We start from the raw sequence: 22,931 nt of genomic DNA on the forward strand, positions 1-22,931 counted from the left end.
CAGCCTTGGTTCTGTAGAGGGGCACTGCCCTTTTACTCACCCTCTGGTTTGTAGAGAATGGGGTTATTCGTGCCCAGTTGAATTCCATACTGGAACAACCCTGCTGGGTAGCTCCGTCAGTGGTTCCTCATTGGTTAATAGTTTAATAAAGTTGCTGCCGCCACATTTAACCATATGCTGGTGGGCGTGTCTCATTGTTTCTGTATCTGCCTTAAAGTATCCCAGTGCAGAGAGGCAGCACAAGACCTAAGCATCACTTGTGAATTTGATACTCCATTCCATAGCTTTATCAATCCAGCTCAGACCTAACCGAAATGGGATTCTAATCCATGGTTTCCTTAAATTAGAGACCACTTATTGTGCCCAACTGTACAACAGTTTTGTGAGAAAGTAATTTTCCACTGCAGACTGGATTGAATCTATTTCACTTGTGACTTTCCAAACTGCATATATAAATGTTATTTATAATGAACAGTTTTGCTTCTAAAATCTAAAATGGTTTCTAAAATCTAGAATGAAGCAGACTTTTTCTATTATAGGATAGATATTGTTTGCACATGGCAGACGTAAGACTAGATGAGCCACTTTCCAGGTGGACAGTTTGAATTCAGGCTAATGGTTAAATCACATTTTCTGCTCCCGGGATATCATTTTGTAGATTTTATCTTTTCATGCAGCAGCAGTACCTTTTGGCGAGTGGCTGAATAATTTAGCCACAGGTGAATACATTCTTAATGTACTGCATTGTAAAATTTCCTTTACATTAACAAAGAATCTCTCTGAATTCAGACACAATCCACACAGTCTGAAAGTCACAACTTTGCATAAAACACTGAACCATTCTTACTGAGCATACTCATAAGAACATCACTTCAGATTTGGTATCTGACCTGCTATTAAGAAATCATGCCATGTTCAAAGGCTAACCTCTTGCAGAAAGAGCTGCTGGCTTTGGTAATTTGACTTGCCTTCCTCCCCGGGTTGTAACAATACCAGTGCCAAGCATGCTTGCATAACAATGGTTCTATCATGTATTCCATGCAAGGGAAAGCAGGACTATCACATACATTTTGAATGGAAGGGAATAGGGATGGGGAAGGGAGGCGAATTTATGCCCTAAAATACCTGCATGCTGTCCAAGGTGTTCTGGGTGAAGTGCAAAGCAATAAATTCCAAACAAGACACAGTAAACAAAGAGATGTGAAATAAAGAAAGAAATAAAATACAGTTTTGAACACTTTTTTTTACATTTCAGAACAAAATATATTGAAACAGTTACCACATGTAAAAACATGCACTAATGCAAATCACACTGTACATTTCAGAAATCAATACGGCTGCTGATCTTGAATCTCAAAAGGCAGATAAAATAAACACAATGGTAAAATGAATAGGCTTAGTGAAACATAAAACAAAAGGCCAAGAAACTTTCTTTGATGGGGTTATGCAAATCAGAGGTAGCAGACAAATCAGGTAAACAGGAATTTTGTTTGGCTTTCAAGGCATATATATTATCATTTGTATGCTTTATTTCCACTTATTTCCCCTTGTCTCATATAAGTTCCAGAAGGCACTCCATTATCTTTTAAAAATCAATTTTAATATATATGATAATAATGAAAGCATATGAGTAAAGCTTTTCCTGTGAAGAAATATACTTTTCAAGGAAATAAAACATACATAAATTAACTAAACAGAATCTTCTTCTATAGATGATCATTGCACCAAAATGTTCTGTCTTCCATCAACACATGAGGAGGTAGGTGCATGGATGGAAGAAGTGGTTACACAGAAGAAAGGGAGGACTAGAAAATATGTATTTTTTCCAAAACACTGTGCCAAGACATTCTTTACCAAATGAAGCATTGACAAGGTACTAGCTGCAGCCAACCTATTTATGGGTATCGTCTTTCTGATGAATTTATATATTCTTAAGTGGTTATTAATTCATAGTGACTTGTGTGATATTTGTCTCAGGCAGAAAGGAACAATTTGTTACTCATCACTGACAATCTATTATGTATGAAATAGAAATGAACAATAAAAAGAAATTTGGCTGCAATTAAAGTGCCATTTTACTATTTTACATATACTGTCTTATATATGTTACCCATCCAAGTGCTACAAATAACGCAATAGGAAGATAACATAATAGGAAGATAACACAAACCAGAATACGTAGTGACCAGCACTGAAATTAACTGAGAGGTATTGCTTACCACAAGGACTTATTCATAGCACCCACAGCACTTATACTTAGCACCTTGTAGGAGGTGTTCTACACTTCCAAACATCAACCATTGACTCCAATGAGCTTTTAATCAGTCTCTAGCAGACTACATTACTACATTTCTGCTAAAACTGTTTCCCACTCTGGGAAATTTTTCAAGATTTAAAAAGTTTTGCCTATTCTGAATCAGGACAAATCACCAAAATCTTGAACATTTTTACAAACCAACAATCATAAAAATTTTGAGCTCAGGTCAATTTAAATGTTTTGTTTGGATTTTGACTTTTGTTGTTAGTTTTTTTTTAACAGTACAGTTAGCTTAAATTTCAAAATCAAAAATTGTTTAGAACAGAAAAAACAGAATTTTAAATTTGGACTATTTAAAAAAAATTCCATTTTTTTTTCAAAATTAGAAGTTTGTCAAAATTGATCCTTTTCTGCAAACAGTTTCAGTTTCAATAAACTGCTATTTTCTCATGAAAAAAATGTTTTGTTGAAAATTTCTTGACCAGGTCTAATTTCTGCTGCTTTTGGTTGCCCCTTGCCCTGGTCCAGCATAATATTACGGGCCACCTTACATGCCAAATTAATGACGCTGGGAGGTAAAAATGTGAACATTAATCCCCAGGAAATGCTCTGTGCCAAGATCATAATTGCTCTGAGAAGTTGTTAATGAAGCTAATATAAATTTTTTTATTCTTCCCTTTTCCTCTGTTCTCCCTCTTTTTAACGGTAGGTACAATTTTAAGGGATTTATGGTGAAATGTGTAAAAACCTTGATTTAAAATAAAACAAAGGAACTTTTAAACAAATATTTCTGTATTTTTTTTCTCCTGATAGATGAATAGAAGGAGTTTTGATGGACACATATTGCTAATGCAATCTTACCTTTACCATTAACTGTTTTGAGCTATAAACTGACTCTTTTGCAATAGAATGATGGAAAATAAACAATAATAATACTTATATAATAGCACTTCTTATCCATAGATCTCAAAGCAGTACACAAAGAAAGGTCTCATTATCTCAATTTTATGGATGCAGAAACTGAGGCATAGAGACGTGAAGTTATGGGTGGTAAGAGAACACAGGTTTCTTGGACTCCCAATTCAGTGCTCTAGCCATTGGACCATAGCAGCATCCTCTAATGCATATATGAGTTACAAATGAAGAGGAATATTTACCCATGAATTACTACAACCTGCAAGAAGCAATCATGGTCTTGTATTACTATAATGAGAAAGGAATTGGTATAACGGTGACAAGAATAAACAATAGCTTCCTTACCTCTAGCAGCTGGACTGCGCCTTCATGTTCTTTCTTTGCTTCAACCTGAGCCTTTTTTACAATTAAAAAAAGGAAGAAACCAGGTTATTCAGTCATGCCATATTCATTTTGCACTAGAATAAAAAATAACTACAGGTTTACCTGAATATGACACTTTAAATCATATTTTTATAGTCTTATAGTCAGATAAAATACAATTAAATCAAGTTTAATAATCAGAGCCAGCACTATATGAACATATCACCCGTTAACTCAACAAAATGCCACTGATTACTACACTGTATATGGGTTTGAACCAAAGTCCATTAAAGTCAATGGGGGCTGGATCTGGCACTGGCGCTGCTTAACTTTAAACGTAAGTGGTCCTACTGAAGTCAAGTAACAAAACAATTCATAAAATGCTGCAATGCCGTCAGACGTTTTGTGTCAATATTATTGCGAGTACAACATTTACTTCAAATGTGCCCTGATTATGATTCAAACCTGTGAGAAAATGAGAGATGTCTTGTGATCTGTTGTAACCTAAAACCATTAGATGATTTTTAATGTTTTTTTATTTAATTTTGCTACATAGTAGATAGATATCCTTTTTGTTTTGCAAAGAGCAATTTAGTAGATAAAATCCTATTAAAATCCTATTGTTTGTTGGTTCTCACCCTTTTCTATTCCAGGATGATACTGAGACCCCCCCCAATATACGCCCGTCCCATCCAGATGGGATCCTTTATCGGTATAACAGTGAGAGAAGGATAAAGCTATTGTTAACTATTCCAAATTTTGCTAACAATGTCTCTCTACAGCATGCCTCACAAAGGTTGGTTTTAGCTTCTTTACCAGCAAATTCAGTTCTAATTCATTTTATACTGTGCCTTATTAGAGGCCAGTTTAATAAAAATTTATCTTAAAACTATGTTGTGGAAATCTGCAAAGATGAAGAGGTGCTGAAAAACAACCATGTGCAAGATTTGAAGTGGAAACCAGTTTTATGTTAAGAGACTTTCCCTGCAACAAAGGAATAATTTAGGTAAAATAGTGCTTGCCTCACTAATAGGAGTAGCCCCATTAAAGTCAATGGAAGTAGCAGCATGAGGAAGACAAGACAAGACCTTAATAAACAGACATCTGTGCCCACAAGTATGTCTGCATTTCAGTTATAGACAGCTACACACTGATGGCACCTGCAAAACTGCAAGTGTAAACAAGAATGTGGGATTAAGAATGATCTGAAAGATCAAACCTAAATATCCAGGACCTGATTCTGGGAATAGTTTGCCCAAGCAAGGATGCAGCTTTGGTTCCCTTATTGTTTATCTGTTATCTCTGAGAGAGAAATACAAGGTTCTACTGAAGTTTCTGAAGCCAAACTAAAACTCATTTTAAAAGTCCTGGTATAGTTCATGTTCATGTCTGTGTCTCTGCAAAAATTGGACAAATCTGCAAATTTATGATGATGTGACAGGCATCAGGGATACATGGGGAAATGAAGTCAATTAACTGTTCTTAAATCAACTTTATGGTTTCACTGAAACTATCATTTAATAAAGATTCTTTTTTTAAGGTAACAGATATGGCTGGCTGCCTGCTCTAACACTTCTGAGTAGGGTCTCCTTTAAAACAGAGATTTTGGATTAGGTGAGAATAAGGAGGGTGGCTCTGCTCAAATACTGAAAAATATTGTCACTGCTTAAATAAACTAAGACAAGGACCCTGGAGATGCTACATGAGAGGCCTCACTATAATTCAAGTAACAAAATATAATGGCTAATAAAAATCTCTCTATATCTATATATGACTTTAAAATGCTATTAATATGCTAACTTTTCAAAATGCTCTATGAAATATTTTAATTAATGTATCCAAGTTATAAAGCATTTAATCTTAATGAAAGGATCTTAATCAAATGAAAATTTTTGATGAAATCAGCTAATTAAACGACATCTATTTTCAGCTGGCAGTACATATGGCATGCCTTTTTTTTTTTAAACAACAAAACACTCTGATAAATGACCACTAAAATCATCCTACTTAAGTGACAAAAACTGTTTCCAACAATAAATTTCATGGTAAAGGAGTTAAATGGAATAGAATTTTGCCACAATGCAGGCGGTGGTGGGCAATTATGTGCAACGACATTCAACTCAACAGTTTAAAAACTGGCAATAGTTAACATTTACTTTAATGGGGCTGTTTGATGATTGGTAAAACAGAGTTAACTGCCAATGAAAAAATGTTCAATTTAATTGTAATAAGATATGGACATTTAACTACAATGGACTGGAAGCAATATTTAAGACTAATGCCTGAAGGACATGACAGCTAAAAAGTAGAGGAAAGTCCGCTGCCAGAAATTCAAAGAGAAAATGTACATATTTATGTGCATATCACTTATTTAGTCTTGGAGCTCAAATCCAGTAACAACAGGTAGATCCTAATTCAGCAAAGCACATAAACACTTTGGCATCTTAGCACACGTATGATGCATTGCATCTGTAAAGGCCTTTTCAACTATTAGCTATTTAATCCTTCCCTGACCAATTAGCTGTTTGCATGCCTCTAGCAAGTGCTTCATAAACCACAGGTGGCCCATAAATCAGTTTGGGAACTGTTATTTAGGTTATAGTTCAGCTAAATTAAAAAATATAAACATATTAATTTTAAATGGGACATGTAGGTTTTACCAATAGACAGCACAGAGGATTATATATAAGTAAAATCTCTATGCCCATGAAAATGTGGTGAAATTCCGCTAAAACATCAGTTTCTGGCATTTTAGCAGACATATAGTGAAAACTCTACCCTAGGTTTATACCAGATTGAATGAACTATAAAAGAGGGATTTTTGCGGGTGGGGTGGGGGTGTGCATGTAGGTACTGTTATGGTTATATAAACTCCTTGTGTATTTGGAAAGTTTACCCAAGCTAACATTAGTCAATATAAACATGATCTTAAAAAATAATAATGCACACTGGGGTAACTACCCAAATGCAGTAATGGGCTACATCATATGTTAAGGTTATATTGCACACTACAAAGTAAATAAATATATGTTGATTGATCTGAGTTAACATTTGAATTGACATCCTTCTTAAACCAGTAGGGGGTGCTCTGGTACAAGATGTGTGTTTTTCAGATGGCCGTGTGGCCACTAAAGATCTCAGAACATTAGTGTCCTGGCCCAATTACAATGTTATAGTTTGTCTATCTGAACAATGCCTGCATTTTCATTTGTACTTCCTGTCTTCAATTGTTGTGGAGTATTCGTGCGCACTGTTAAATGAACACTCTGTTCCACACCAGAGGTGACTGTATTTCTAGTGGATAAAATGTTATCGGTCTCTCGCTTTCCTGTGTGCTGGTGCATTTTTGAGGATTAATTAACATTTGTAAATTGTTTTATGATCCTTAGTTGAAAGATGCTAGCGTGTGACCCTTTGTAAGGGAGGTATGCCTAAGCCTGGGCTTTTGGTAACATAGAAAGAGGTGGGGAGAAGGGTTCAAGAGGAGAGACTGTGGAGCATGGATTGACTTCCCCAAACAACACGTAAATGTTTTTCACTGCACAGAAAACAGAGAGAGATGTCTAGCACAGAATTTAGTGTTTTGTCCTGCCAATCACAAATTCAGTTATCTGAGTCTGGTTAGGGAGAGCCAAAGGCTTTTAAGAAACCTCAAAGGAATCTGTAGCAGCCAGTAATTTCCTGCTAACCTCATTTTATCTCCCTTTCAGTGAACTTTAATGAAGTTTGCTCCAGATTTGTGAATTCGTCAAAACCTTTTGTTAACCATTATGTCAGGCAGGCAAAATGTACCAGTGTGGCACACCGACTATCGAGGCCCCTACACTCCTTACTCCTGCACATACACACCATTATAAGCAATCCTCATTAGGACAACCATTTCCCATAAACATTCCAGTGTAATGCGGCAGAACCTCCACTGATGTACATCAGCGCAGCTGCACTAACTTCGCTGGATCTGACCCATTGGATACAACTCTCATTAACATCAGTGGAGAGACTCCTATTGCTCTGCATTGGTGTTGGATCAGACCTTAAAGGCACTGTAGACGGTATACTGAAACTGAACATTAATCTGTTGCATGATAACAACATCTCCTTTGGCACTGATGAATAGTCATATTTCTTCTTGTACTATAATAATGTCTTCTTGCTAGCATCTGATAAAATATTGATTCCTAGAGTGTCAGGAAACATTATGACAGGTAACAGAAACCAGCACATTATCAATCATCACAAGTTTAATAAAATCTATCCAGAATACAAGCTCTTGATAAATGATCAGGAAAACTGCATAAACAGTTAACTCCCCCTTCCATTGCACAGGCTCGTAATAAACTTTGCTGGTGAATCACTGTTTTATCTGAGTCTGTATCACCATAAAGTCTGGATTAACAATATTATGTTCTTCTTTTTGGAGATCAAAGGACTAGATAAACACTGCGTGCTGGGGATAAAAGCATGCATGTACATAGAAAAATAATAATTACTTATTCTTCTATCAAAACAATACAGCAAAGGTATCAGAAAGCAGCAGTTTTTGGCTTTGTTTAATGGGGCACATTACCTTGGAACCTTATCATATTAATGCTGATGACATGCAAGTTCCAAATCTATCACACCACCACATTACTGCCTCGTGCATGCTGGTTGTATTTTAATGTGCCTGTCTAAAGCAATTAGCTATATCCAACATTAAAAAAGGGGGCAAGGCAAACCTAATGAGAGCCTAACAAGCAACTGGAGAGGTTAGCCCAGGTTTTGAATGTAAGCCAGTGCCGAATCTTCAGGGAGCAGATCAGTGCAGCCCTAATGTTAACCTCTGTTACTAATTCATTTAGATGCCGTTTCTCACACAGTCTTTCAGTGCACGGAACAGCCTCCCAACTCTGGTCAATCTAGCTAAGTTCTTATATGGCCCCCATTACCATATCTCTCAGCGCTCACAATCTATTAAGATATTTATTTTCACAATACCCCTGTGGGGTACTAGCTCTATTTTAGAGACTGAGAATTGATGCACGGAGCATCAGATTTTGAAAGGTATTTAGATTCCTGAAGATCCAGATAGTCTCCTAGTGAGACTTTCAAGAGCACCAAAATTGGTTAGGCACCTACCTCCCATTACAAACAACAGGCACAAACTTGCTTAGGCCCTTTTGAAAATCTCACTGGGTGCCTAAATATCTTTGAAAATCTGGTCCAGAGGGACTAAGTGGCATGCCCAAAGTCCCCCAGGATATCAATGGGGGAGCAAGGAACTGACCCCAGGTCTCCTGAGTCTCAGACTAGCACCTGAACCACTTGAACCTCCTCATCCATCTGGTTTGCCAAACCAGTCCCCTCACTTTTGCATCTCTACAGAATATTCTCTTTAGTATTATAATTATTTGTATTACAGAAGAAGGTAGAAGCCTCAACCAAAATCGGTCCCAAGGTGCTAGGCTCTGTACATACACACAGCAAGAGAATATCCCTACCACAAATAACATAGTCTAAATAGAAAAGACATCTCCATCCTTTCATAAATGAACATGTTAAGGTGTCAGGAATCTATGTGATGAAAGACAATGGAAAAGACACACTAAGAACCCCAATTATATTGTGAAGGAGAGTGTATGGGTCAAATTGAAGCCAGGATGATCAATGTACCAACTATTGACGCTTGCGATGGGGTGGTGGAGGAGGTTTGTTACAGACCACCAATTCAAAGCAGACAACAGGATGCATTACTCCTTAAACACCGGTCTGTTGTATGTGAAGGGAAAACAGTATTGTTTGAGGGGACTTCAATTTGGGAGACATTTGCTGGAGTCTCAGGCAGCTACTAGTAAATCATCATTAAAGTTTCTAAAAATTATAGATGATAAATTTCTAACAAAAAAGCATTGCCGCCAACATGAGCTACCTATTTTGGACCTCATTATGATGGCTAAAGATGAATTACATTGGACTGGAAGTTGGTGGTCGCCTAGGGAGCAGTGATCATGACATGATTACATTCAATATGGGCAAAGAGGACAGAGATGCTTCAAAAGGGCTAATTTACCAAAGCTGAAGAAAATTATGAGAAAAATTGATTGGGATGAAATATTTAGACAGAAAAATTTGAATGAAAATTAGGAGTTCTTTAAGAAAAAATGTATTAACTGGGAAAAAAGCAACAATTCCACAGTCAAGAAAGAGGACAACTTTGGTTAAAAACCCATCCTGGTTCAGTGATGAAGAGACAGCAGCAATTAGAAATAAAAAAGCAATATATTACAAATGGAAAAAGCAGTTAGGAAGTTCAGAAACTTGATAAGGGAAGCTAAAGACATTAAGAAAAATTCCATGGCTGGCAGAACAAAGGACAATAAGAAGGTGTTTTTAAGTATATTAGGAACAAAATAAATTCTGGCAATGATACAGATCCATTACTAGATGGAGATGGTAAAATTGTTAATAATAATGCAGTAAAAGTTTGTGAAAGAAGTGTTCATTAAATATTTCTATTCTGTTTTGGGAAAGAAGAAGGATTTTATCATATGAAGATAATGAGGTACTTTTCAGTCCATTAGTAACTGAGGAGGATATCAGATAAATCTGCTAGGATTAAATATTTTTAAATCAGCAGGCTTGGGCAACATGCACCCAAGAGTCCTAAAAGAGTTGAGTGAGGAGATCTCTAGCCCACTGATGTTAATTTTTAATAAATCTTAGAATACCTAGGAAATTCTAGAAGACTGAAAGAGCGCTAATGATTTAGGTTAGACATTTGAAAAATCTTCCTAACTGTAAGAGTAGTTAAGCACTGGAACAAATTACCTAGCGAGGTTGTGGAATCTCTGTCATTGGAGGTTTTTAAGAACAGGTTAGACAAACATCTGTCAGGGATGGTCTAATTAATACTTAATCCTGCCTCAGTGCAGGGGGCTGAATGTTGAGCTTCAAAAAGTTAAAGCTTTATAGACACTCAAACGCAAATTGTCAATATCGCATGTCAAAATATACAAAGTAAATATCCTTAAATCAAACTTTAATAAATTCTCAAGAAGAATGTCTCTTACTTTTCTTATGTGTAAATTTCAATTATCATTAATGGAAATATCTTTTCATCTCTTTGGGTGTGTACAGTAAAAATAGATTTTTTACTGATATTTTAAGATAAAAATCTAATCCTTCCAAGCCTAAATATAGCTATCCAAATCAAAGATTGAGACACACATACACTATTACTGCATGAGAAGTCAGTCTGGACATTTTAGAAAAAGAGCAGACTGAGTTTTGGAAAGCAGATGCTGGTTAGATGGACTCAGATTAAACTCAGCTAGACTCAGAGATCTATTTCTTTACCCATGTCCAATCACTGCAATTTGCCATTTTACTTGGTTTTCATTTTCTTCACTTACCTTCTGCAGGAGTTCAATTTCCTGCTGTTTTGCGTTGAGAACAGCCAAGGCTTGCTCATGCTCCAATTCCAGCTGTTGCCGCCGTTCAGCAGCCTCTCGCATATGCTGTTTCAGGGGAAAGAAAACCAACTCATTAGAAGATTTTAATGTACTTTTCTGAAATCAAATATGCTAACATTTTAAAGCATGATGCTGATCTCAGTATAACATCTCTGTGGTATCGAGGGTCTGCAAACCAAATAGATTTTTTATTCTATCAGGCCATAGGGGCATATTTCCACTGCAGTGCATGGTTAGTTTGATATGAATCTCCATTAGTTGATAGCAATATATATCGCCCATGGCACACAGTTGAGCAGTTCATATTCCATCCAGTAGAGGGCAGAGTTACTGCATACCCTAGACACCTCATCAGAGCATTGCAAACTGTATCATATTAAATAGTTTCATCTCAGGAAAATTTTAGCTTGACAAATTCCCTAATTGATTCTTTATTTGGAATCCTGTTCTCTCATTTGCTTTATGCATGTTCATCATAAAGAAACATTCTGACCTTGATCTCTATCTGCCTATTATTTATAACAACAAATACACAGCAAAAATAAGATAGGTGGATTTGGATAAAATTGACTACACAATACTGAAAAATATAGGGTTTTCTTTTTTTTTAAAGAAAACTTCATTTAATGACCCAAACTAATATGATGCAGCACTCTTCAGAGCACAAACTGAAGACATCCTTTGTAGATACTAATCTTTTTCATTAAAGGATGACAAAGTTCAGCTTCATATTACTATACTTCCAAATCACCTTGTGCAATAAATGAGAATTAGAAAAAGATCTCTTCCTAGATTCCGATCTCTTCCCTGCTGAAGCCGATATTACAGATTGAGAGCACAAGCACAATATGGTACTTGTGGCCATAGCAGTTAACTGTGCTTGCGGGCAGAAATGATACTGGGTTGCCACTGACTTTAATGGGGGTCAGAATTTCTCACTGTGTAGTAGAGAAAGGTCTTACCCAAGTGGGTCTATTGTTTGTCTTCTTTAATGAGTTATCATTCTGGGCTACGTGGTATTAATAACAAAGGGGGATAGTATAAAGAGGTTGGCTGGTACCAATATGGATGTATTTGCTAAGAAGACAGCAACATCTTCAATATTCTATCTGGTTTCACTTTGATGGTTGAGTTCTTTAATGTTTACTTTTTATTGATGAGTTAGTAAAAAACCACAGCCCAAGATCGTCAGAACTACTGATTTAGGGTTTATAAATTATTGCGTGGGTGCCTACTCTGAGACACCTTAAGAAGGCCTGGTTTTCAGAGAGTGGGTGCTCATCACTTTCTGAAAATCGGGCCCTTTTAAGGCATCTCAACTTGGTTGACTAAAAATCAAGGCATCCAAAAATCATTAGTCATTTTAAAAAATGTTGTTTATGTTGTGTAACTTTCAATCTGTTACGCCTTCCCACAAAGCTAATATAGCCTAAAAACTGTTCGTGTGAGTTTAAATCTGCTCCACCATCCCCAGCACAGGCAACTGACTATTCTTTTCATTTAAGAGTTCCACAGGGCCCATCAGAACACAACAGCACACTGGGAAGAAGTTAGCAACTTTTTGTTGTGCTCTGCAGCACTAGTTCTCCTACTGGTACTTTCCTGCTGACGTTTGCGAGGAAATAAAGGAATGATTCAACGTGGAGCACAGGTCTAGTAAACACAAACAAGAGGATTTAATATACTTTGTTACCTAGAGTGCATGACTTGGAACAAGAATGCAGCCTCCCCTATGCCTTAAAAAAAAAAAGACTCTGGCATTAGCCATTTGAATGAATTCAAGCAAAGTTAAGTGGTTATTTCAAAATTCAGAGTTGACAGGCATACACCTTCATTTGTGGGCTAACAATCAAGAACAAAAGGAACTAAGGGACCAGGGCTAGAAGTGGTGGACCAGCATTTAAACAGAAACTGATTAGAACCATTCCTTGTGCGAGTAATCAGCAGCTGCTGAACAGCTTCTCTTGACAACAGTGACAAGCATTAATTTAAAACCCTGTTAGTGGTTAAAAAGTCCACATTCTGTGAAAATAAAGTCCTTCCCATTCCTTTACATTGGACATGGGCAGGTTGTTTACCTGGACTGTTCAGACGCCACTGCTGGTGGAATTAGGTGAAGGAGGTGGAAGGTATATTTGAAAATCATGGATTCACACACATAAATTGGGTTCTCAGGTGGCACCGTGCTTTTCTAACCTTCTGCAATGGTGTTTGCAACCTACTTTCAAGCAAATGGCTGCTGCTGAACTCTAGTGTCTACAAATGTTTCACTCTGAGAAAACTGTACAGCACACTTACGTTAATTTTACTTTGGAGACACTATTTTATTTAAACAGCCAACAAGAGAGGAGAGTCCAGTAATGTCTTTCTAATAGCAGACACACAATGCCCGGAATATTATCTTTGGAAGAGAAATGTTAGCACTCCACTGTATCCCTTTAGAGAAATATCATCAGTCACACAGGCCCATGAACAGGCACGAAACAGAAAGCCAATGCACCTTCTCTGCCTTCAAGACAAGTCTGATTTCATCCCGCAATTTTGCACTTCAGTGGAGCCTATTCTGAACTCTACCTAGGGTTTTGTGCAGTTTCTGTTGAGGATTTAGCCTCTTGACTGCAGAGTTTATAACCAGGGCTACAGGCTTTAAATCCTCATGTGTTTTACAAAGTTACCCCAATATGTTGATAGGAAATATCTACTTTTCTCAGCATTTGGCTATGGCCGAAGGTTGCGGGACTGATTCTCCTCTCATGTACACTGGGTAACTCCAGTGACTTAGTAAAGTTACTCCTGATTGACATTAGAATCAGACCATGTATCTTTTACCCAGGTGCTTTCAGCAGCTCTCATATAGTAGTTTACAGGATGCAGGCATTGATGGCACTTCCTTAAATGTCTTACATTAAGGGCAACACTGGGGCAGAACATAGAATCATAGAACTTAAGATCAGAAGGGACCATTATGATCATCTAGTCTAACCTCCCGCAAGATGCAGGCCACAAAAGCTGACCCACCCACTCCTGAAATAATTCTCTCCCTTGACTCAGATGTTGAAGTCCCCAAATCCTGATTTAAAGACTTCAAGTAGCAGATAATCCTCCAGCAATCGACCCCTGCCCCATGCTGCGGAGGAAGGCGAAAAACCTCCAGGGCCACTGCCATACACAGTACAATACAATTCTCACTAGGATAATCTGCAAAGACAAACATTCTTACAAAAAATCCAGTAACCTCATTCCACACCTCAAAGATTTAATAGCAGATTTGCTGTAGCTCAGTCGGATGTTACTAAGACTTAACATTTTTTACAAAACCTGATACAGCACATTTACTATGAAGAAACTATAAATAATTAATAATATTAAACTAGATCTGTAAAAATAAATGGACAAAGTACATATGGCAATGCAGGGGGCTTATTCATTGAGCTTTTTTCTTTTCTTTTGTCAGTTTGCTTAATCTCAATATTTGGTAATCAGCAATTCATAAAGTCACCAATTTCAGGGAACATTAGGTCATCTAGTCTGACCTCAGTGCATCTCAGAGTCATTTTAGTGCAAGTCTTCAGCGGTGTATTATAATTGCTGAAATGTTGCTTTACAATCTAACCACGTCGGGACAGCAAAAGCAGGTGGAGGAGGAGATAGCATTAAGTTTTCAGAGAAAACAACGGCATATCATTCCTTCTTTGGTGTAAACAAAACCTTTTATCTCCAAAGTTTCATCCTTAAGAAACAAGGATCTGCCACACAGAAGGTTTGGGCACTTTTAATTCCCACTTTATGACTTTAAAGGCAGGTGACACAGAAAGGTTTTACGCAGGCTTTTGCAACTAACGGGCGACTTCAGGATGTAATTCTGTGTCTATCACATGGCAGAGCAGTACAAAGGTGGTTGCATTCCACCTGTCCATGCTATGGTTGGCCTTACACACACACACACACACACACACACACACACACACACACACACACACACACACACACACACACACACACACACATTTTTCCCTCCTCTTAAAAAGGATTATTCAGTTTCCAAACATGGAGTCATTCAGATGTCGTGAAGAAAATATACATTTAGAAGAGCACACAGAAAACACGGGGAAGACCACACATTTAAAAACACTAGGGCAGGTCACTTCTTCCTGCAGAAAAAAATGTGGGAAGGAACCTTAAGGTGGAGTGGAGGGGGTGCCGGATCTTGTAGAGTTTCTCCCAGATCAGAGGCAGGATTCCCACTATGAAGCAGATTCTAGTGGGCTTGCAGAAGCCTCTCTTGTTGCATCTTAGTCCTATGCAGCTATACTCCAGCTCCCTGTCTGCTTCTTCTACCAGGAGTTGCCTTTGGAAGCCCCCTTAAAGGATGCAGAGGGGCTCTGCTCAGAAGCCCTGCCTGTGTCAGCTTTTGTGAGCACACCATCCCTCACAACAAGCCTATTAGAGGGGAAGAGGTTTTGCAGAGGAAGCTGACATTATGTACAACTGCAAGAAAACTGGTAGAAAACCTTACCCTGGGAGCAGAATTATTTTTAAAGCCCGGATATTTATAACTGGTTGCCGACATTAACACTGACTCAACTGACTTTCAAATATCAGAGCCTTGTTTCCTAAAGATAAGTAGGATGTGACACTGAATGTGGTGCAAACTTAATTCACACCAGAACATAATGATCAAAGGGCTTGTCATCTGCTCTTGCAGACACTGCTGTCGCGGCAGAGTGAAGGGGAAAAGATGGCCTACTGCACATCAGGAAAAAACTATTTTCTGTGAGAGGCTACCTATATTTAACTTTTCAGAGAGCTAGCTAATTCGGCACATTCTGGTACTTACTCCTCAGCTGAGTTAATACATCCTGACATGATAGAAGGAATAACTAAATTTCTTTCTTAACATGAAAACCAGACTTAATATTCTTCAAACCTTTTCAGAGATGGGAAATCAGCTGGCCATTTTTAAGCTAAGTTTTTCAAGGGTAAAATGAGAATTAAATAATACCAAGTTAATTCCATCCATTTCCTGATGTACATTAGGTCAAATAGCATGCAAAAGGTTGTTGTTATTTGCACTGTAGTAGTGTCTAGGATCCCCAGTCCTCAATCAGGACCCCACTGTGCTAAGCTTTGTACAAGCAGACCCAAAAGATGGTCCCTTCTCCAAACAACTTACAACCAAAGTATAAGACAAGAGACAACGGGTAGATGGACAGCACAAAGAAACAGGGAGATAATATTGATCAGCATGATAGGCAGTGGTCTCAGCACACTACCTGCCTGGCCACTGTAAATTTTTTGTAGGTATCCCAGCACAGGTGGATTTTAAGAAGGGATTTGAAAGTGAGCAATGAGCTAGGTTTGTGCATGTTTACAAAGAGCTTCTCCCAAGCAGTTCACTTCAGAGGTTGACCATAGATCTGTGAAACTGGGGTTGAACTTCATATCCAAACCAACTTTCTTGTGCTACATTCCTGATTCTATTGTTAAAAATGGTGCTGCACTGGTACCATGAAATCTTAGAAATATTACCCTATTTGATAATGTGGTTTGGACATCATTTATCATATATAATACTCACATTGCATATGTTAATGTCCCTCCCAATACAGAAATAAGACAGTTAAGTACAATCAGAAAAACATATATATTGGAAACTGTAAAGCTGTCCTGACCATTGTCAGTGGTTAAATATGTGATTAAAACAAGCACCTGTAATTCTTTTAAACTAAGAGTTTTTATCATGTAAGCCATTCAAACTGTCCACATCTCTTTAAAAATACCACATATTTGCAGAGCTGTCTGGATAGCAAAGCCTCTGGAGCAGTAAACTGCCTGCTTCTCAATACCAGTCCCCAAACTATGCCTCTACCTCCCCAGAGAGCTCTGGAAACTTTTATCGGGGATTTTCTTTCAGCACCTAGCGCATGAGCTGAAAAAAGATTAATTAAACCAGAAAACTACAGCTCAGGGTGTTTTGGTCCCAGCAACACTAGAGAGAATTGATATGCAATATCATGAATGCTTGAGGTGAGAGAAGAGGAACCCTAATGAGGGAAGAGTTCTGGGAGAAAAGGCGAGTGATCTAACACTTTGGTTCCATGACACAATGTTTTCTAATGCATCTCCCCAGTCACTGGCCAACAGAGAGTAACTGCAGCTGTGAGGGGGAAATGGCAGGACTACTACACAGGTAGGCTTGGAAAAATTAGATTTTTATCAGTAAATATCTGTAAATGTTGATTTCGCTGTACAAACACAGATGAAAAGATATCTCCATCGATAATAATCAAAATGTACAAATCATCAAAGTAAGGAAAATTCTGCTTGAGAACTTATTGAGAATTTGATTTAAAGATATTTACTTTGAATACTTTGACATGCGATGTTGACAATGTGTGTTTTAACTGTTATAAAGTTTAATGGTTTGAATCTCAACATTCACTGCCATTAATTAAATATTGTCAGATCCTACCCCGTTCTCTTATACCCCCCAATTTCCTGCAACTGTGAAAGTTTAAATGAATCAATATAGAAAAATTCTTAAAATAAACAGATATTATTCAGAAAAATTATTATTATTTTTTGCCATGCCTATCTATCTATCTATCTATCTATCTATATGCACCAAGTAATTTGTTGTGTATTGGTTAGAAATAGGTCAGAGCAAAACAAGTCCACCTGCACTCAGCTTCCACTGTATCAGGACTGCACCATCATATCATCACTGACTCTTACTGTCCCATCTCCTCATGACCAGTCATTTTAATATCATTTTAATGCCCTTTCCTCATTATCCTCAGGGCTAACGCCCTTGTCGATGTCCTTAGCCATCCTAATTTTTGCCTCTGACTCTTCCAAGCCAAAAATGTCACTGCTGAGGTCATATTCCTCTCCCACCACTGAGACAACATCACCATCGTTGGAAGTCCCTCGGGCCTTTTCTAAACTGCAAAGGGAACACAGAACTCACTATGGAATGGCTTCCAACATAAGTGTGCTCTGTGTACATTTTGCTAAACTAAAGTAGTCTGGTAAGAGATATTCCCCAGGACGCAACTGGGCAGAGAGACTGAGTAAACAAGTTTGGGGAAACTGAAAATTACCTGGGCCACAGTAGCACCACAGCTCTGATTCTGATTGTGACCTCAGCTTGCAATGCTAACTAGGGATAGGTTCCCTTAAAGGTACTAGTGTGAGCCTTTGCTTTCTCCTGTGAAAGTCCCCAACCTCCCTCCTGCCTTCATGTGCTACTCAGAGCTGCTGGTTTGCTGCAAACTACGGTCTATGTGCTGAACTCCACTGCAGCATGTAGAAAGGGGCCAGCTTCAGAAATCTGTTGACTATAGTGCAGAGGGCAGGGATGCAGTGAAATAAATCCCTTCCATGTCTGTACAGGCCAGGCCAGGCCAGGATTTAGGCAGAACACGTGTCATGACACTAGGAAACAGAGTCTCTCACCAGAAAGCCAGGGAGAACTACGAGGTCTTTTACCAGCAGCGTGGTAGTACCATAAATGTGTAATGCGGTGGATGCTCTACTGGGTGCAGTCCCACTTGATACCGCTGGGGGACTTCTAGTGCATATGGAGCCTCTCTAGCCTGAGCCCTACAAGCTGCAGTGCAACTGGCCACTTAAAGTCCCCTGGCCTCCCCAGCACCTAGCCTGCGGCAGCAGAGGGATGAGGCACAGAGCAGGGAACAGAGGGTTTTGTGGGGCTAGCCGCCAGAGGCACAGGAAAAGGTAATCTGCACATGCTCCTGCAGCCCCAGCCCAGGAATCCCTGCAGCAATTGAGCTACAAGCAGTTGAGGCTTGTGGCACAGAGCAGGGAATATAAGCTTCTGCAAGACTAGACATTTTTCCTCATAGAAACGTATTTGTGAAGGAAAAATCTGACTTAGAGGAACACCACAAACACTGCCTTTTCTCTGGCTTTTGAGGCTTAAGAGGATCCAAAGTCCCCATAGTATGTAGTAAAATCACAGTCAGTGGCTTATGGGATGCAAAGCTACTTTAGGATCTTTAAACAACATTATCATCAACAAGCTAAATGTCATCTTTATTCAATTACGTCCTCTTTCTCCTTACACAAAAAAAGCATTGTTTGCTAATACATTACAAAGCAATCTTTCAATGAAATGTTTGTGTACTGAGACAATGTAGCTACATGATAGAAGGGATGGGAATAGTTCCCAATGACGAAAATATTGAAAAACACTTGTCTTATAAAACAAGGAGTAAACACTGTTCCTACTTCACTCAGACCCATCTGCATAAACTGAATATTGGGTTCAGAAGCATTCCCTAGAAACTGGGAATCATGTGAACCTCGTGAAATGAAACGTGCAAAAGACCACTAGTAACAGACAAACTCCTGTCTTAAAAGATCACCCCAAAGTATCTGGGTGTATCTGAGTACCAGGATATTTTGGACTGTTCCTTTAAGGGCTGAGCTTCCCAAGCCGTGAGTCTGAGCAGAACACTGTGAAGCTCTTGTCGTTATGTGGAGCCAGTTGGAACTAGCACAGAATAAGGCAAACGCCGTAACCACTGAGTGATCACTGAACACCACTGGGCTCCAGCTTTATTTGAAGACCCATCTCTTTAAGTGGCCGGTTTCAGTAGCTATTTAAAATAGGCTACAAAACCAGCAGTGCTTAGCTTCCCTTTTAGCTAGTGCTCTAAACTTGCTGAATCATCCATTCCCATCTACCTCCCAGCATCGTTTTGATGCCATTCAGCACTGCCACGGTCTTTGCTCAAAAAAAGAAAAACAAGAAAAAAGAGAGACTTAGAGCTTGAAGCCAAGAGTCTAACATGTTCTCTCAATGCACTCGGGCTTCATCCCACCAGGTCATGATTGAGGTGAGCTGGGAAGGAGCAATCTGGCAAAAGTACTCTCTTTAACAATAGCCCAGAAGAAAAAAAGACAAGAGATTTGCTTTTGGTGAAGACTCAACCCTTTATCTCATTCCTTAGAAAATGAGCCCCAGGAAATCTCAAAAAAGAGCTACGAAGCAGACTATGAAAAGTGACATCAAGATTTAAGGTCGGGTATATGAGGCCAGTTCATCATCCCACCAGCCACCAGCTTGCAGAGGTTTGGCTCTGATAAAGACAAGGCATTGCTAAAAAAAAAATCCATAAAATAGAGCACCCTGAATAAGAGCCATTTATAAACTGAAACCTTAGGAGGTTTTTGTCCAGGAGCTAAGGAGCCGCTCTGAGCCATCATCTGTTTTTAATAACTTTATATTGGCTTAGCATCTTTACCGAGAAGCCTAGTAAAATATATGACACATTTTGATGACCTCTCATGACTTTACTGGAGCCATAAATGAAGAAAATAGGGCACTGGAAAATAGAGAAATAAATACTGCAGACTTGAAGGGAAACTTTAAAGTTACTGATTGACTTGGTGGATGAAAATTGCTTCAAAGAGGGAGTAACAGTGGCTTATCCACGGAGGCATGGCAGGAATAGTCATGCCAAAATAAGTTAATTGCTGATTATCCTGTTACTATGCCAGAAATTTCAGAGGAAGAAATAAAATGCCAGACACTTCACAATAAGGTGTGATTTGTGTAACACTACAGTATGAGAGAAATATCCTCCTCACTCCAACTAATAAGCATCTTATAACCTGTATATCAAGCCTTTCAATTTTGTTCTAATTAATATAACTCTGGATGCTCTTATCCACATATATATTTAATCCTGCATTAATCTCAGTAAATTGTTTGTCTCTACAATAGCTTGCAGCAGTGAATATCACAAGTTAACGGTATGTTGCATTAAAAAGTATTTCCTTAGAATTCCCAAAGCAATATCTTCAACCACCCAAATATTCAGTTCACCCACTTTTCCCAAAGGCCGGTAAAAAACGATGGGCTTTGCATCATGCAGGCCCTGAAGTCTAAGAGACCAAGCACCGGGATTCAATTTCCAAAGTCAAGGGGCTCCTCTGCTAAACGCCTATCTACTACCCTTTCCCACTGAAACTAAGAGAGATCCAACTCGAGCACCAATGCTGATTGCAACTGCGGCAGTAAAGAGCCAGCTAAGCATACAGAGGTCCAGTGTGTAGCACATTTCCTTCAGCGTTTATTGTTTAAGAGGCAAGCTGCAGCATGTTCCACTAACTGGAGCAGCCCTGTGGCCTTTGCTTTCATCCTTAGGTAGGGTACGTGGTCAAATTTTCTTTGGACAGACCCTGTGAATCCTTTATATTGTTTTCCCATCTCCATATCAACATCTCTGCCTGGGTAACAAAAAGAGTGCAGCTTTATAACTGTGCTCAGGGAAGACTAAATATGACCCTCTCGTTTCTTTCTTGGAAGCCACAGATTTAAATGTGTTCATGACCATTCAAATGACAGAAGAAAAGAGGGTTGGGGGAGACAGAAATGTGTATCTGAGAGGGAAATAAGCATTCACAAGTGGTGCTGTAGCGAAAGAGGGCTACGTGGGAGAAGTCACAGAGGAGAGATATTAGAGAAACAGTTTTGTTGGTTATAACATCTTTAGTAAATGAAGCATTACAAATTACTTTTACTTTTAAATGTCAGCCTGCAGTATGCCAGACTTCTTCCTTAACATGAGACTTTTGGGAATTCAGCTGTGAGAAAGTGTTTCATTTATGGAGGAATACATGAGATTGGAGAAGCCATAAACTGGAGGGAAACTGTGTGGTTTACTTAATTTAGTCCCTAGTTTTTCACCTTTGGATTAAACCCAAGAAGAATAAATGCTGCATTACTTTGATTAGATAATTGCAGTAAATCCACAATAGATTATTTTAGCCATAACATCTGACACGGGGAGCATGGCTGGTAGTTACAGGTTTGTCTGAGAGTAAGAGTTCCAGGCATAGCTGAGTCCCTAGCCGATCTAAATGCATCTTAATGCTCTTGGCTCAGTGACTCATGGAAATCTATTTTAAAAGTTTGCCCTCAGAACCCTTTACAGACAAAATGGGAATTTAGGGAGCTCAGCACCTCATAGGATTGGCCCCTAAAATATCCCTGTTGAAAGATGTAATATCGACAACACACTGAAGATATCATTGACAGACAAGCTGGGAAACAGCAGAACAAGTTTCCTCACACTGCCCTGCCAATGCACCTCAGCTTTGACCTGGAGCATCCATCTTTAGAAGTAAGAAATGGTCACTTTCTTTGGCTAATTCTATCTTTAGCTTTCCTGCTAAACTGCCAACAAAGGGGCCAATCAGTGCCAATTATGGTCGTGGAACATGTGATATGGAAAACTGTTACAGCGGAACTATTATTATAGACAATCATTACAGTAGAAATTTAATCAATAAAGAAGTCTGTGGGGAACATGCTTTAAGTTTAGAGATGGAATAAGTTACCCTCAGAAAGGTCACTTTTATGAAAATTAACTGGATAACAAATGGGTATGGAGACATCAGTGCACTGCAATATTAAAAAGCATGCCCACAGCTTAGTGTGCGTGCTAGTGTGCTAGTGTGCAGCAATTCTAGGCCCATAAAGGGTGTGTACACAACAGGGATATATGTGCATAAAACATCTTTGTACACTTGCATATTCACTGTAAACACTTGAGAACTTCTAAAATTGGGGACCTAGCGTTGAGATAATTTGTCTTTTAAAAGCCTTCAGAAAAGGGGTGGGGGGAGAGAGAGAGAAGCACAGTGTCTTGCTTCTCACAACTTTTACAAACCTTGGCAAATCACGCAAACTGTTGAGTTCTGCATGAGTGTGAGAGAAAGAGACAGAAAGCAAGAAACGAATCCAATTATCCTCTTTTGGAACCTTTTCTGCCTGCATGTTACTGGAATGTGCTTTATCTGAGGACTCTTGCTCCCAAAGACCCTTCGCTCTCTCTTTCTCTCTCTCTCTCTCTCTCTTCTTAGCACAATAATTAAAAGTTTTTCATGTTTACTACAGCTGTTCAGAAGTT

General features: G+C 38.6%; 1 protein-coding gene across 4 annotated transcripts in view; it reads right to left on the reverse strand.

The window, feature by feature from the left end:
- The window catches only part of RIMBP2 (RIMS binding protein 2), a 338,869-nt gene that overhangs the window by 90,765 nt on the left and 225,173 nt on the right, over positions 1-22,931 (reverse strand). For 3 of the 4 annotated variants that reach the window (XM_044989706.1, XM_044989709.1, XM_044989707.1), the window contains 3 exons: positions 10,927-11,031; positions 3,518-3,568; positions 1,126-1,146 (listed from right to left, as the gene is read on the reverse strand). In XM_044989706.1, coding sequence (XP_044845641.1) covers positions 1,126-1,146; positions 3,518-3,568; positions 10,927-11,031 — 177 coding nt within the window. The remainder of the gene's footprint in view (positions 1-1,125; positions 1,147-3,517; positions 3,569-10,926; positions 11,032-22,931) is intronic. The other variant, XM_044989705.1, reaches the window with a different exon arrangement.

The sequence above is a fragment of the Mauremys mutica genome, chromosome 16, assembly GCF_020497125.1.
Source record: "Mauremys mutica isolate MM-2020 ecotype Southern chromosome 16, ASM2049712v1, whole genome shotgun sequence".
NCBI classification, from domain to species: domain Eukaryota; kingdom Metazoa; phylum Chordata; order Testudines; family Geoemydidae; genus Mauremys; species Mauremys mutica.